The 16,681-nt window shown below is 38.4% G+C and overlaps 1 protein-coding gene across 1 annotated transcript; it reads right to left on the bottom strand.

Annotated features, from left to right (window-relative positions):
- Positions 1 to 8,874: 8,874 nt before the first annotated feature.
- LOC112572634 (cytochrome c oxidase assembly protein COX18, mitochondrial-like) lies at positions 8,875 to 15,337 on the bottom strand. The gene is given in 7 exon segments (XM_025252403.1): positions 8,875 to 10,613; positions 10,616 to 10,715; positions 11,270 to 11,377; positions 12,199 to 12,323; positions 13,508 to 13,655; positions 13,817 to 14,034; positions 14,911 to 15,337. Coding segments are annotated over 7 exon segments (894 nt in total). The 5' UTR covers positions 15,035 to 15,337; the 3' UTR covers positions 8,875 to 10,542.
- Positions 15,338 to 16,681: the final 1,344 nt, after the last annotated feature.

Genomic DNA, 16,681 nt, shown 5'->3' with positions numbered 1-16,681 from the left:
CTTTGATAGAGGCAGTTTCTGCTAGTCAGTCGTTGCTGCTATCAAAATTCAGGTCAGCAGACTGCAACAGGAAAAGGCCAGAGGCATGGAAAGATGTTGTGAGGACAGTGTGTGCTCAATCGTCCTCGGAGCGATCAATGGATGAGGTGAATAAACTGTTTTAATTATTTTTTATTTTTTTTTTAGGCCTATAAACAACCGCAGAAGTTTTCGCAGTTTCTGACATTACAGTGCTTTGTGTGCCTGAAAGGTATGTTGACCTTTTTTCACATTGTAAAGGGACGCCTTAGAGTTAACCTGGGACCCCTTAGAAATCTGAAGTCCCTGGGACCCCAAAGAATTCAGCCTTAGCAGAAGCCCTGCTTATGGTCAAGTCATATCACAGGTTATATGTTCCTGTGAAGACCGAATGTAGGTACAATCTAAATACTAGAAGAAGAATGTATTCTGGCTTACTTCCCTCAGGAAATACATTGAATAGTACATTTTTTAAAAAAACAGGAATGGACACGACGGAAGCACACCTTTCAGCTGCCTGCAATGAACCTTAATTACCTGAGTTTACCACAAAAGTCCATTCAAGATCCCCTTATGTGGTCACATTATGTGCCAGGAGTGTCTCATCACCTGGTTCATTCAGCTAGGCATGAAGGCTGGGTCGACCTTCTCCCCACTGACCATACGAAGGCGACCACACGCCGCAAAAATGACACCATGAAGGAAATGTGCCCAGGGTGCGAAGATCTCCTTTGTTCATCCCTCACCTCTCCACACCCCGAATGTCCAGAAGAACAAGAGGCACAGACTACTGACCAGCGCGAGGCTGTGGCCTGCTAGATTGTAAATGATCTGTCTGATAAGATGCAGAAGATAGTACATTTGATGCACAAGAGCTTAGTGCAAATAGAGGAGATACATAGTCAGGTGGACATGGACGAGACCGAGCACAAGCTGCAAGACCACGCCCTCCCAGTCTGTTGGAGGGCTCGTTAGTCAGGACAGCTTTGAACTGTCATCGTGATGCACGAGCAGCTCCTAAAGTGCATGCAAGACAGCCATCAGGTCGTTTCCACCATCCTGATGAGGAAGCCCATGCAGGACTGTGTACTCTTTCTTAAGAAAAAAAATGATACTGTCGTTCCTATTAAATATGTAACAGTGTCAGAGTCTGAGAGATTAGCTTACGCCAGGGGTGGGCAAATAGCGGCCCGCCAAGTGGTTCTCTGCGGCCCACAGAAGCCTTTTGGCAACACAAAAAAAAATATTACCGAAAACAAGTTACGCTTAGTCCCTTCCCACGCCTGCTGCGTACGTAATGGCCGGCCTTGAACTGTCTCGCCGGTAGCCAGTGGACCCTTTGTTACACCTGAGTTACGAAGCGGCCTGACCAACTTAGGAAGGTCATGACCAGACGGTGCGGGAGGGGGGATGTATGCGTGAGTACCCACCTTCACACACAAACCGTCGCAGCGTACTTACGCACGTGCTCACACCCACACACAGTTACCCTCGACACGTGGACACACACACTTAACATGACTAGGAAGTCTGGTCCCACGGGTGGAGGAGGGGGGCAAATAAAGGTTGAGACTACGTTTGCGTAACCATGTTGTGGGAACAAAGGACGGTTTCTGGAACGTTCGACTGGGACAGGATAAATAGTGTAGTTTTGAGTGGTACAAGGCCTTTGAGTTGTGGAAGTGAAAGTGGAAAGAAGGCAGCTGGCCAATCATTTCCCTTATTTCCTGCAAAAATGTCTGGTAAAAAACGTAAAATTGAGAACGAAGGTCGTGTTTTTAATGAAGAATGGACTCACAAATATTTCTTCACCTATTCTGAACAGAAAGCAGTATGTTTACTGTGCCAAGATACCGTTGGTGTGCTGAAAGAATACAATTTACGGCGTCATTATCAAACAAAGCACGGAGATTTTGGATGCAATCTGGCCGATGGAGAAAGAAGAAAAAAGGCTTTGGAATACGTCTCAAAGCTGGACAAGCAGCAATCTCTGTTTAAAAAACATTCATCGAATCAGGATACTGCGCTGGAGGCAAGTTTTAAAGTGTCTTACTTAATTTTGAAGCAAAACAGACCTTTCTCAGATGGAGAGTTTGTAAAACAATGTATGGTGGATTGCGTAACTATAACGTGTCCGGAAATGAAAAACAAGTTCGAGAATATATCATTATCAAGGAGAACTGTTGTTCGACGTGTAGAAATGATTAGTGAAGAACTAAAACAACAGCTGACGGATGCAAGTAAAAGTTTTTTGTGTTATTCATTAGCACTGGACGAGAGCACAGACATACAGGATACTGCATAGTTACTAATTTTTCTTTGTGGGGTCGATGAAAATTTCACAATCACACAAGAATTACTAGCAATGGAGTCCATGAAAGACACAACAACTGGCCAAGATATATGTGATTGTGTTCTAAAAGCAGTCGATGACAGCGGTTTGAAATGGAACATCTTGGCTAGTATTACTACTGATGGTGCAAGGGCCATGCGTGGAAAAAATGTAGGAATGGTCAAACTTTTGGAAAACAGAATAAAACAAGACAATCCAAATCAAGTGCTCTGGTCATTCCATTGTATTCTTCACCAGGAACATTTATGCAAAGCAGCACTTGATATGAAACATATTATAGATCCTGTAGTAAGTGTAATCAATACAATTCGAGCAAGAGCTCTAATCACAGACAATTTAAAGCTCTACTGGAGGATATAGAGGCTCAGCATGGAGACGTCCTCTACCACGTCAGATTGCTGAGCCTTGGGAAAGTGTTAAAGTGAGTGTGGGACTTGCGGCATGAAATCCTGATGTTTCTGGACATTAAGGGAATGGAGTGTGACTTTGTTTCCAAAACGAAAAGTGATTTGTGGCAATGTGAATTGATGTTTGCTATTGATGTCTTTGAAAAGTTAAACCAGTTAAATGTCACGCTGCAAGGGAAAGATTTATTGGCTCATGACATGTATAAAGAGATACAATCATTTCAAAGAATATCTTTATTTTCAAGGCAGGCAAGTGAAGGGAAGTTCACACATTTTTCTTTGTTATCAAAGGCAAAAGTACCTGCTCACCTGCATGAAAAATTTAGAGCACAGTTGGACAGTTTGAATGAAGAGTTCCAAACAAGATTTGTGGATTTTAAGGAGATGGAATCAAAATTCAACATATTATCATGTCCTTTTTCTGTTCATGTTGATGATGCACCTGATGAATTACAACTTGAACTAATACACCTTCAATCAGATCATGCATTGAAGGAAAGGTTTTATTCCCTGTCACTGGTTGAGTTTTATAAGTGCCTCTCCAACAAATCATTTCCTTGTTTAAGAGTATTTGCTGCCCAGCTATTTTCAATATTTGGTTTAAGTTACATCTGTGAGCAAAGTTTTTCCTGCACGAATATAAACAAGTCAAAGAACAGGTTATTGCTTTCAGATGCAAGCTTGCAGTCAGTTATGAGAGTATCTACCAGTAATTTTGAGCCAAATTTTAAAAGAATTGTTCAGCAAAATTGTATTCAAAAACATTTTTCTCATTAAATTGTGTGCTTAATTGTTCATTCTGGTTTTATATTTATTCCTACAGTGTTACATATTTCATGTGCTGATTATTAAATAAATGCGTTTGTTTACAATTTGGCGATTTTATGTCCTTTTTGTATTCAATTACAAGGTGCGGCCCTCGGACTAGTCATGACCCAGCAATGCAGCCCTCGCAACAAAAAAGTTTGCCCACCCCTGCTATAAATGGTTCATTGACCTTTTACACCCCCCAGTGTAACCCATATTGTTTAATGCATAGGTGGTCCTTTGGCTGCCTTAAAAAACGTTTTCGATTTAGTATTTTATAATTTTTAAATTACTTTTTTTCTTTAGGGGCAATGGCAGCGAAAAAATCAAGGCGGCGTATAAACAATTCAGTACGTATACCTCGTTTCTACTTTTTATGTACAGTCTTATTTACCCAGATTACAGTATTATGTTAGTCTTGTATAAATGTGTGAAAAAAGTTGACGCATGAAGTTTTAGCAATGTTTGCAAAAATTGAGCATCAAACATAAATTATGCCCATTGCACTAATGTTTATATAACGTTTAATGAAAACGAGTTTTAAAGTTTTATAAACGGTTTTTTTATCAATGTTTTACAAAGGTTTAAGCAAAAACCTTTAATAATGTTTAATTTTAAACATCAAACATGGCAAGAATGACATACACAGATTTTCATTAAAACATTAAATGTCACTGAGCATAAACCCAGGAAACATTTACATTATACTTAATCTTATATGTACAACAAATGGTGACCATTTATGATAAAGATCAATCAATGATAGTCAAAAAAAAAAAAAAAAGAGAAAAGTATAGGAATTAATTCCCTTTACTACGGTTTTGGCCAATGAAGCACCAAGCTTCTGGGTAACTAGGACGGTGGCCGACCAAACCTCTTGTCAACCTGCGGGTTGGGCTCTATCAGCCAACGTCCTTCTGTAACCAGTGTACTGTCTAAATTTGTAACCCTGTGCGTAAATGAAGGAATACATAAAAAAAACGTAAAGTTAGGTTATTTGTGAAAATCATTACAGCCCCACATTAAAACAGCTATTCATGGTATTTATTACACTGAAAAATTACCTTTATCACCACCTTCAGTATTTTCATTTTGCTGTGTTGGCACATGAATGAGTTAATAAAGTCTTTTTTTATTATTATTATTTGCAGCATGCCAAACGCAAAAAAGTCTATGTACATGACATCAAAAGAATCAACCTGAGAATTCCACGCATTGCATCAAGCATCCTAGATGTCTACTTCAATGGAGAGGACCTAAAAATATTAACAAGGACCTCTATACCCTTTTCACATGGCAAAAGAAAATAGCGAGCGCCTATCGATGGACATCCAGAAAAAGCCAAATAAAGACCAATCAGTCTTCACAAGCTCCGAACAAATTCTCAAAACGAGTAAAGAATGACTTCGGCCCTATGTCCTCGAAGACAGGAGGGAAAGAGACCAGGCTTTTTAAGCCTCCCTTCTGTGAAGAGTCAAATAGTGGATGTCCATCAAAGTGGTGACGAACTAAAAGCGTTTCTTCTTGTAACCATCCGTAATACCAGAAATAAAAGTTAGATGCCCAAGTGCTTTCTCACCTTTGAAACCAGGCCTGACGAGAGGGGGGGGAGGGACAGGGGGTCTGGTGTACCCGGGCCCGCGGCTGTCAAGGGGGCCCGGTGCATTGTTGTTTACTTCAGATTTTTTGGAAGGGTGCAAGTCATTTATGTAAACTTGCAAAAAGGTTTAAGTGTTTTATCGTAAAAGATTATTCTTCTGAACATGCTTTCTCCCTTGCTATGATCAGATTGGCCAAGGGTAAAATTCTTTGTAATAGTTTTATAATAAGCTTTTCATGAGGAAAATATTAGACTGTATTCAGCTGTGTGCATGCATGCTTCTTATTTAAAGTGTTTGTAATTTGAGGAAAGTGAAAGTTTCATTTGATAATGAGAGTGTGTGGGTGTGTATGTGGGGTGGGGGGTGAGCATACTCATGACATCTTCATGTGATGTTCTTGTGTATATCAAGATTTATGGGAAAATAAACATTTTGTAAAAGTGCGGTGTTATTTCCATAGATTCTCAACCTGCAAGGTATTTGAGCCACACACACACATTTTAATGCACCTTTAACATGTAGGTGGGATATCTGTGCCATTTAAATCTGCTTCCCTGTCCTGTCACAGGTTCTTGCCTCACCAAATATTCTTTTATCACCGAAATGGTGTTGACAGTTTACGTTATTATTTATATGCATTAGAACTAGTTAAGATAATATATGGTCCAAGCGATGCTTTAAAAAGAGCAATATACTGTTTCCAACATTAAATTTAAAGGATGATTATTAATGATTCATTTTTCTTTCCCAGCAGTACCTTATGGTAAAATCATATCACATAGCCTGTAGTATAAAACCTCAATGCTAAGCACACATGTAGCACTGCAGGTAGTGCACCAACACAGTTCGCATGTACAATCTGTCTGGTTTTCAACAGCATTGCTACAAAATGATGTATCTCCCTCCCAAGCATAAGATAAGATTGAACATGAAATGAACGTGTTTGATTGTCCTGCCTATGATGGTTACAGATCGAAAGTGGATGTTTTAAAACAGGGCCAAGATCGAACACGAGTCTTTATAGATAACTCTGAAACAGCCATCAAAAAAATCTCTAGATATCTATCAAGTACTTAAAAACAGAAATGAAATGAATACATTGTCGGAAACATAAAATGTTAGTTTGCATAGATAACTCTGTTGTAAATATTGCTGGTGCTGTTTTATTCCCCCTTTGAAACAAACCAAATGCGTGCATGGGTGGGGGACCTCATGGAGACATGCCCTGAGGAGGCATGGCTGATGAAGGACCCCCCCCCCCACCCAACCCTAACTAACCCTGAAGTAGTTATTAGCCAACTCTTCATGAGGCATTGGCAAAGCTGAAGCCATTCAAATAAAAAATATAAGCAACTCTTAAATCTAATTAAATAAACAATACTTTGGCAGCAAGCCTAGCTCTTTCTTTACGCACTTAACACGGGTGCCTGATCTTGCCCCGCTCGCTTGTGTACGGAGCATACACATATGGCCGATGCATTGTTGTAAATTTTTTTAGACCCATACAGCTCGTGGTTTAAAAGAAAAACTCAATAAATAAGAAAGTTTAGGCATTTCTGAACACAATTATCTCCCTTGCATGATGAAGGACGTACGTTTGAACGGAAGTCTTGCCATATTCCACACTACCTGTCCTTTACGATTGTACACGATCGTGAACATTATGCATTTGAAACGTCGAATAAGAACAGAAAGAACATCCCAGAGATATTCTTGCTTCAGATGGAGAATTTGACCACAAATGGTGTAAAAATGGTTTTCTTTTGCTCCCAAATTTCGCACCACGCCATGTTTGAAATGTATTAAAAAACTTTTTCCACACTTCACTTCATATACCTAATTTTGGTAGGATTATCATAAAAGTGAGTTCTCAAGCAAGATTAAGGTGAAACTGTTCCACTTCTACACATTTTGATATGTCATAATCAATTTAAATTGTTGTTCTATCTTGTTTAGTTATTTTTTAATAATTTTTTGAAAAAGGGTAAATTCATGTGTACTGGGGGGTTTGACCGCCTTTAGCCTTGCGTAAAGAAAGAGTTAGAGATAAGGGCATCAACGCTTCATTTGCGCAGCTTGCAGACCCTAAGTCACACTTATATGAAAACAACAAACATAACCTGTGTAAAGAGCAACCCAAGCTGCCAATTCTGCAGCTGAATGCTGCCAGGCAGAAAAGAGAAATGATTGCTGAAGATCTGAACCTGCTGCAGCAGTGGCTGGTGCATCCTAATATCTGACCAAACCAGTCTTTGATCAATAGCACTTGATATGATCATAGACTAAATCATGTACCCTTCCACCACTGTGTACAGTGGATTGGACCACAAAAATAAATACTGATGCAGTCTGTTATTTGCTTGATGGCACACATCAATCTTTTGTCTCCTTGTATGTGTGTGCACATGTAAGAGAAGACTACTGTTTTATGTAAATGCTTATAGTTCAAGCAACTTCATGTCATTTTTAAAGCGTTATTATGAGGCCAGAGAATTATGTCCCATTTTGTTGCTAACTTTTGCTATGAAACATTGACTACCAAGTATAAAATTACAAACTAATGTCCTAAAAGCTTGTGTAGCATACTGAGCATTGCCTCTTAGTATGCGTTACACATGGTATTGTAAGGACTAGGTCAAATTTCAGAAAAAAATTCAAAGAAACAAAGAAAAGATGAAGTAAGCCAGCATTAATCCACTTAGGCACTCTCAATACAACCATGGGAAGCCTACAGCCAGGTGTTGTATTTGAACTGAAAGAATGCACAACAGTGGCTGTCTGTTTGGTTCATTTCAAGGAGAGCCACCGAAGCAGTGTTACATAACAGAAGGCTCTTAAAAGGATCTGGGATCATAATGACAGAAGACCTTACAAAAGCTAACTTTGCTCTGCTCAGGGTATTAGGCGAGGACCTGACTGTGGAGAGTGCGTAGTCAGCCAAAGGGCGTATTTACATTAAAACGAAGGATTCGGGTAGAATCATGAAGATCCCTTCGGCTAGTGACCTCCCCTCTAGGGGCAGCAACCTACCAATGTCCTCAACCCCTGTTCACTTATCATCTACGAATAAGCAATGGACAGCAACTGAAAGACATTCTTCCTAGTAAAGGCGAGTAACCTTTGGATATGTAATTCAGTGTGATAATACATCAATAGAAGAAATAGTTGACTTCTTTGCCTTGTGACCTCGGATTATCACCCACAGCAAGGGACATTACTCGTAGATTCATGGAGCGTTATTGTACGAGCTTCTTCATCTCTATTTCATAATGTGAGGAGGAATCTTAGCGCGATGGACACTAGTCCAGGTAATAGATTTTCCCCCACTAAATAGACTTTGCTGCAACAACTGTAATAGTGTATCTATTACTTAAAATTTCTCTTTCAGATTTGAGAGTTGCTCCTGCTGAAAGAAGATAATAATACTAAATTTCGGTGCCCAGAGCAGAGCGGATGCTCATACCAGCTACCATTATGACTTGTCTATCCAGTTTGTTACCTGTCAAGACTAATATGTTAATGTATGGTCAAGGTGTAATGTTATTTTTCTTAGTCATGTTAGCAGTTATTTTGTCAACGATAGTAGTGTTAAGTCCTGTTGTTTTTGAAAGCTCTGTAAGTCTTTTATCTGAATGTTTGCAACCAGATACCGTCGCATACTTACCTACTCCATAATGTTATAACTTTAACACACATATCTTTATAGACCACTTATTTTGTTACACTGGTGTCATATTTTACACTAGGAGACCTATTATGTTAGCATGCCATGTAAAACAATTATGTGATTTATGTCTAACCCAATTCCAATGTATGGCCACTCACTGGCAAAAGAAATCAAGCGGTGAAATCAATACTCTTACAAAACTCAGCCCAACCCACAGCAATCTCTAAGTGGAATATTAAATTTGAGTATCTAGACTGGAAAGGTTTTTGTGCTGCCCTATAAAACTACCCTAAACACCCAGTTAAGATGGTTCCAAACAAGGTTATTGCACAGGATTCTTCCAACACAGAAATATTTTTCAAGTTGTAAAACAGCTGATTCCCCTAGGTGCCACCTATGTAATGATTAGAACATCTTTTTTTGGCATTGCCAGATCACCCAGAGATTCTGGAAAGAACTTATAGACTTTTTACACCATATATACCCACACATAAAGACAGTTACATTAACTGAAGGACTCATTCTCTTTGGTATGGTTCCAAAACTACTAACAGATAAAGTACTGGACATCATTATACTTTCAGCCAAGTTCTTTATCTATAAGAGCACCCTCCAGAATCTAATCCCTGTAGCCCAGAACTTTACATACCACCTAAAACACAGATTTTTGACCGAAAAAGCTGCTTATCATAGGCTAAACAGACAAAAGGAATTTAATCAACAGTGGCTTTTGTATCAAAACCATGTAACATGATCTTAGATACTTTTAAATGAAAGGCAATCTGACAACTGACGGATTCTTAAACTTATTGTTTTAAAAAACTTTACAAGAGATAACTGAATTTGGTTTCAAGATACTCAGAATAAAACAGCACATGGGGGAAATTTTGGTCTCACAAATACTATACATGCCTCCTTTAAAAGGCAGTTATTTATTCTTCTGAGCAATCGAAGGGTCAATAGTGTAACAAAGTTGATTTCAGCTGGTCAAATACACTGTTGATCTCTACAAAAATGTGCTGCCCTTGTTGGGTCGATAAGTTCTATATAAAATGCTTTTCCTTCCTTATACAGGGTAATGGCAGCTTGTTTATATCATTATTGATGAAACTAATAGCTCTATTATGAAGTATTTAGAACATTAATTTATAAAGTGTATAATGCTAAAGATTAATCCAAAGGAATAAAGATAATGAGGTAGGGGAAAAAAATATATATTGTTTACATATGGTATATTGTATGTTATGTATTGTATGAAACAAAATAAATGTTAAAAAAAAACTCAAAATTGTATTAACTTGTGATTATTGCCAATGAGGCATTTACAGGTGATAACCAACACCCACCAAAGGAAAAAGCATGCCAAGAGTGCTACAGAATATTTCTGTTCTAAGTACACAATTGGTAAGGATTTGGACGTTCTTAAAACCAGTCAGTTAAATTATGATGTGAATAGCTCATGCAAAATATGGTAAGTACTCGAGATGCAGACACCTAATGCACATATAACCTGATTTTCCCCCTCCATTACACACAACCCATACAAAAGAATGTTAATTAAAAGATTAAATTTTCACTATCACATTCATGTACTTACAGGCATCCCAGGATTGAACAATTCAGTAAAATCACAAACCAAACAAGATCATGAAAGACTGTACTTCAGCCCAACAAAGGATGTAGCTTTTATCACTGCTTCCTGAAATATTTTTTCAGTGCTGCACTGTACATGTCTTGAAAAGGAGTGCTGCTTTCACTGGTGTTTGAGGTAGATGTACAAGACGTCGAATAGTTGGAACCTTGAGCATCAAATTCTGGGCAACTCCAAACAAACTTGAGCAAACCCAGTAGTAACACATACACTGGAAAAAGATGAAAACAGACAATATACTTAGACAAGTATAAAAACAAAAAACAAGTATAACACAAAATAAAAACACAACTGTACAAATGCTACTTTAATGAGTGAAATTTAACTGATCCATCACCCATAAAAATTATCTGCTTCCTTTCTTGAACATGAAAATGCTGCATTTACAATAACTGCTTTCACTCAAAAATAAGGTGCTAGGCATATATAAAAAAGCTGGTTTTGCTCTTTCCCCTATATATCACATAGGACATTTTAATCCTACCCCACCAGCCCATGGTGCTGCAATGGCAATCATCTCAGATTAATGATTTCATGCAAGATCTATACTCTACAATTATCATTACTGTAACCTTACTCATTTTCTTTTAGAAAAACATCCCCCACTTCATTAACACATTTGGTTCAATATCATGTTCCTCAAAGTCATAGAAGAATCTGAATTACAAAATCGGAAAAGAAAGCCACTGTCAGACATTTGACAGAGCAGGATGATTAAATAAACTGAGACTAAGCCAAGGTCATAAATAAGAAAACCTTTCTTACACTAGGCACCACTGCACCTATGGGTACCATTAAAATGCTGAAAACACGCATGATCCATATCAAGCTTTGCTGAAATTTACTCGCCTTTTGTGACAGCAAGCTGTGCATCTGCAATAAATCATCACGACAATAAACATTCTTCACATTCCACAACTAAAATAGGTACCGGCATACAAAACAAGGTTTTTAAAAAAATAAGTAATTTTTGTATGTAAATCAAATCAAACTTTATTATCTGTCGAGGAGACCCAGGACAGAAAATAATATGAATGCGTAATAAAAGAAAAACAAGAATAAGTCTCTATTTCAATTAGGTTTGAGATATTGCTGTTAAGCTTGTTAAGTTAAACCTGAAACTACTTTATTTTAAAGCTCTCATATGCAGCAGCTTGAAACATTTTTAAGTCCATGAGTACTTTAGATAAGAAATTACCAACACTCACTTACTAATGAAGTGAATCAAAATATTAATTTACAAAAATACATGCTGGAAAACTCATTGTGTGAGGAAGGTGGGTCGGGGTCAGAGCTGAAAGCATTTGTGGACTCGCTCAATAAAAATCACTGTCTGTCGCATGGACATTTCAATGTCATAATCAAGACCTTTGAAAATCAAGAATTTTCACATATAAAAGATCTTACTGCCGGAATTTTTGTTAAAACGTCATGAATGGTTGTCACCCATCATTTGCCGCATGTTATTTCCCAACACTCATTTTATTTCACCGTGTAGTCACTGCATTTTTCTTTTGCAACTTCTGAAAATGTTTTTTTTTAACACCAAGACTTATTTTTCTCCCTCACAAAAAATTTAATTATATTTAACAAACTATGCACCAATCGCAACTGAGTTGGAATGAATCGACAAATTCAGCCATTTTGCTGATGACGAAAGTGCTGTCACAGTTATGAACAAATTACAAACAAACCTCTATGTTTATAAAGTTAGCCAATCCAAGAATAACTGGAAGTATCCATGTAACATCTGGAGCTGTCAGATCTGGAAACCACAAGGTTCCCTCTGCTTGGAGGTCAGGGCAAAGAATAGGTGCATCTGCAGTGCACAAAATGAACATTAAGAAAGCTCATACGAACAATGTGAATATTTACGGCTGTAGCACGCTATCATTAATAATGCTATTCTCAAACTTGTAAAGCATGCAATGACATGGCCCTTGTAACCTGCCTCAAAGATGAGAAATCCCTGTAACAGTAACTGGTAAGTGTGGGGTAACTGGAGGACTGGTTTGATCACAGCTTTCTGGAGCTGAATGTCCAGAAAATGGAAATGGTCTTTGGGACAGCACATGATGGAAGAGATGGCAATACCCCTCTCTGCCCACCAATCCAAATCCAATGACAGCAGGTACAAAAGGCTGCCAGTACCTTGGTACAGTGAAAGATGGAAGGCTCTCCTTCAGTGATCATATGAACCAAGTGCACAGACAGGCCCAGCAAATCTTTTGAGGAAACTGTGCAGTTTCAACATCAGCTCTGGGGTGCTGGAAACTGTTTACAGGTCTCTTGTTAAGAGCATCCTCACATTTAACACTGCCGCCTGGTATGGTCACCTCCTTGTCAAAAACAAGGTAAGGCCATACAGAGTCATCCACCAGGTAAATAAAATTACTGGTACGTCACAGCTGCCACTGACGTGTACCTTCATGCAGTCAGAAAGATGCCCCAGACCAAACACAAAGAAACCCAAATTTCAACAGTTGCTCTTGGGCAGGCACTGCAAAGTGCCATGTAAAAAAAAAACTGCCTACCAGAGGTCCTTCTTGCCAACAGCCATCACCATCCTGAATAAAAGGCACAAGAACTCGTAGGGCTGAAATATTACTCAGCATGTAGTTTACATGTCGGTATGAGAAGGTGTAGGTGTACTTCTGCCCATTATGTTGTATATATATATGCTCACACTATGTTTTTCAAATTCTGATTACTTTTTCAATGAGCTTCATGCTAAAGTGTTAACTGTTCACATCTTTAAATCAAACCCACATATAATTAAGGCATTCAGATCAGTTATTGAAGCACACACATTCATCATGCCGAAAACGAGATGAAATGTCTACAACACAGCTTTCAAGTTGTATATATTTGCGGCTTATAAACCAGTGCAGCTTCTTTGTGAAAAAAGTAGAGATTAAAAAAAAAATTAGCAGGTGTTGCACTTATGTACCAGTGTGCTAAATAGACTGAAATTTATAGTAATTGTAAAACAAAAATGCTAACTTGAAGTGTTGTTTGGTATGGCACCACTCATATTTCTGAGGGCAAATGAGACAGAGATCCACATAGGTATCTGGAACCACAGTACAAGGGAGGATTTAGCAGGGTGGCAGTTGTCACGGATATACAGCTCTCTGATGAGTTTTCGCATCTGTCAATAAATTTTTCATATATTAAATAAAATTTATAATTGCAGTATTTTATTTTTTTGAAATGAATCCTACTTACTGAATTGAAAAATTTTCTCTTTATGAGTGCACTGATCATTTTTTGTTCAAAAGAATACAAATACGCATTATAAGTTAATCATACCGTGGTATTGTATTTAAAACGGGCTGTTTTTGCATCCCATCCAAACGTTTTCACTGCCACAGCAACCTCTCTACGAAGTTCTTGAGACAATTTTGCTATTTCTGGCTGGAGCTGCTCAACTCGTGCTATGATATGCATGGAATAAATTGTTAGTGGTAAGGTTACCAGACTACGCAGCAGAACAGTGGTAACTAGTATACTGGCCCACCATGGTAGCCCTGAAAAATAAAGACAATAGTTAAATACAGTAGAATAGAACACACCTGAACTAATAAAAATTATTGGTACGGCGCTTACATACGGCTATGCTCAATATACCAAAATTTATGATAATTGCAAAACAAAAATGCTAACTTTAAGTGTAGCTTGGTATGGTATATTCCTGAGGGCAAATGAGACTCATCACACTATCTACACAGGTATCTGGAACCACAGTATGTCACGCCGCGGCCAGTGCCTCTCGTCTTTCACTCTCTACAACACACCAGCGGGTTGGACAATTGCGCGTTCTTTCACTCAGAAAAAAAGACTTGCCTGTATGAGTCTGCCCGTGTTTACTGAACGAAAACTCAAAAGAACAAATCCTGACTAAAAATAATACAGTCACTAACACAACGGCTTTTTCTTTGACTATCACACTCAATCTCTACTCACTCGCGAGGCACATTGTCTTGGCAAAGGATCTCTTCTAACTCAATCCGTCTTCTATCTGCTCTCTAACCTTCTTCCACTTGCTAACGTTCTTCCTCTTCTATCTACTATGTAACGTCCTCTTCTTCTCTCTGCCTTCTAGCGTCCTTCTTCTATCTGCCCTCTAACGTCCTTCTCCTTCTAGCTGCTTCCTCACGTTACCCCCTTTTGATGTCACTATTTTTTTTGACGTTACTTTACGTCATTTATCACGTTCCATTTAGATTTTAGAGAACGTCCATCATTCGCACCCTTTCATCCACACACGCGCCCAGTCCTAGCACTCTGACTAGATCCATGACACAGTACAAGGGAGCACTTAGCTGGGTAGCAGTTAGCCTCACACACAAATTCAGACCAGGATTGTGAATTATTTGTTTGGTATTTATAATTTATTAACTTACCTGTTACTGAATGTATGGATTCCAAGACATTTTGAGCATATCCTATTGGTGCGACGTCAGGTGAAAAGTACTTATTGTACGTATCAGCTGAAAAGCTTCTTGCTTTGAACTTGGAAAAATCCATCGTTTGTCCTTACACAATTCAAACTGTGCTGTGGTATATTTATTTTTATTAAGCGATCGCAACTAGAAGGCTGAGCTTTGTGATGCTGATGGCTCCACCTCGTGGTTGAATGCAGAAAGGCAACTGCATTTTGAAATGTTTTTGTCACATGTAATCCATTTAATAAAAAATGGGAGCAAACCGTTGAACGCACAGTCAAACTAAATAATGCCATTGCATTTAAGCACCATCACGAACTAATATCCCTATACACGTCGATGAGCACCATCACAACTGTGACCTTTGGCGCGAAAAATGTCGAGGAATAGCTGCAGGAAGTGGCTTTTTTCCCGGTCATGCGCTTCATGTGATTTTTTTTTTAAATTTGAAAATTGTTTGTAAACTTAATTTATTTGAACGAATAGCTTAATATCTGTACAAAATTTTATGACTATTATATTTATATTAAAGTAATCAAAACAAAACAAAACCTATTCAGGGGAGATAATACAGTCTCTTACCTCAACATTACTTCTTGTCTTCCCTTAGCTGTGGATGGGTGGCCCGCCGTCGTTTGTCTAGGGTTCAATTCTCGTCTCGGGCTGGCTGTTATTTCTTTGCATGTGGTGTCTGTTTACAGGGCTGGCTGCCCTGCCATAACATAGCTTAGTTGCTGCCTCAGCGTAAAACTAATTCCCCACCACCAATTTTAGACACTTTCTTGATGTGGGAGTGAGTTGAAGAGATGTTCTTCAGGATCTAAGCTCTAAAGCCAGTTTATTCTGAAACCTACTAGCATGTGCAGCTGCTCGTATAGATGTCAATGCTTTAAGCATTAGGTCATCCTTTTCCCTCTCAATCTGTGTACTACATTTTTGACCTCTTTTACATAGACGTCTGCATAAGCGTTTCAAACGTTTATGTTGTAAGTTTTAAATTTAGTGTAAAAAAGGTATGTACATATAAAGACCATTAAGTAATCTCTTGCTAATTTTTTTAAAGTGAAGTATGGTGACTTCAGATTCTTCAGCACCTAGGTTTTCTTGTTGCTTCTCTTATAATACTTTGATTCTAAAAGAGAACTATTTTTGACTTATTATCACAGATTTTGTCTCTCAGTGAAAATGCTTGTGTTTCCAAAATAGATTTTTTGCCTTCTTGTGAAACTAGTGATTCATAATTTTCCTGTCTTGGTTTAAATTTCTGAAACCCTACATACAGTGTTATCAACCACAGAACAATTATCTCTATTGAATGAACTGCTCATCCAACCTTTCCACTAAAATGTTCTTTCAGATGGACACTTGGCACATCTTAACCAGGCCATTGCCATAGTTCTGTGCTGTGTCTTTGTAGTCTTATTGTTCATTGCTAAAACAGCTTTAATGCTAAGCCAGAATATACCATGGGACTTGACACAATGCCGCTTATTTTAGAGACATTCCCGCTACATTCACTAGACTTGGAGAAGGCTACTGTTATAGTTAATTCTAGCTAAAAACAAAGCATCCAAAAAGTGCCTTTGACATGTTGGAACTCGATCAGCAGACTCACGGCTTGTTAGATCGAGTTGCTGTCCTACACGTGTGCTGTGCCACTTTTCCATCTGATTTATTAACTGGTTCTCGTCGGGTGGCTTTGTGTACCCCGCCCTATTTCGTGATATTT

The sequence above is a fragment of the Pomacea canaliculata genome, linkage group LG1 (assembly GCF_003073045.1).
Source record: "Pomacea canaliculata isolate SZHN2017 linkage group LG1, ASM307304v1, whole genome shotgun sequence".
NCBI classification, from domain to species: domain Eukaryota; kingdom Metazoa; phylum Mollusca; class Gastropoda; order Architaenioglossa; family Ampullariidae; genus Pomacea; species Pomacea canaliculata.
Note: the sequence above shows the minus strand (reverse complement) of the source record. Positions and strands in the feature narration are given on the sequence as shown.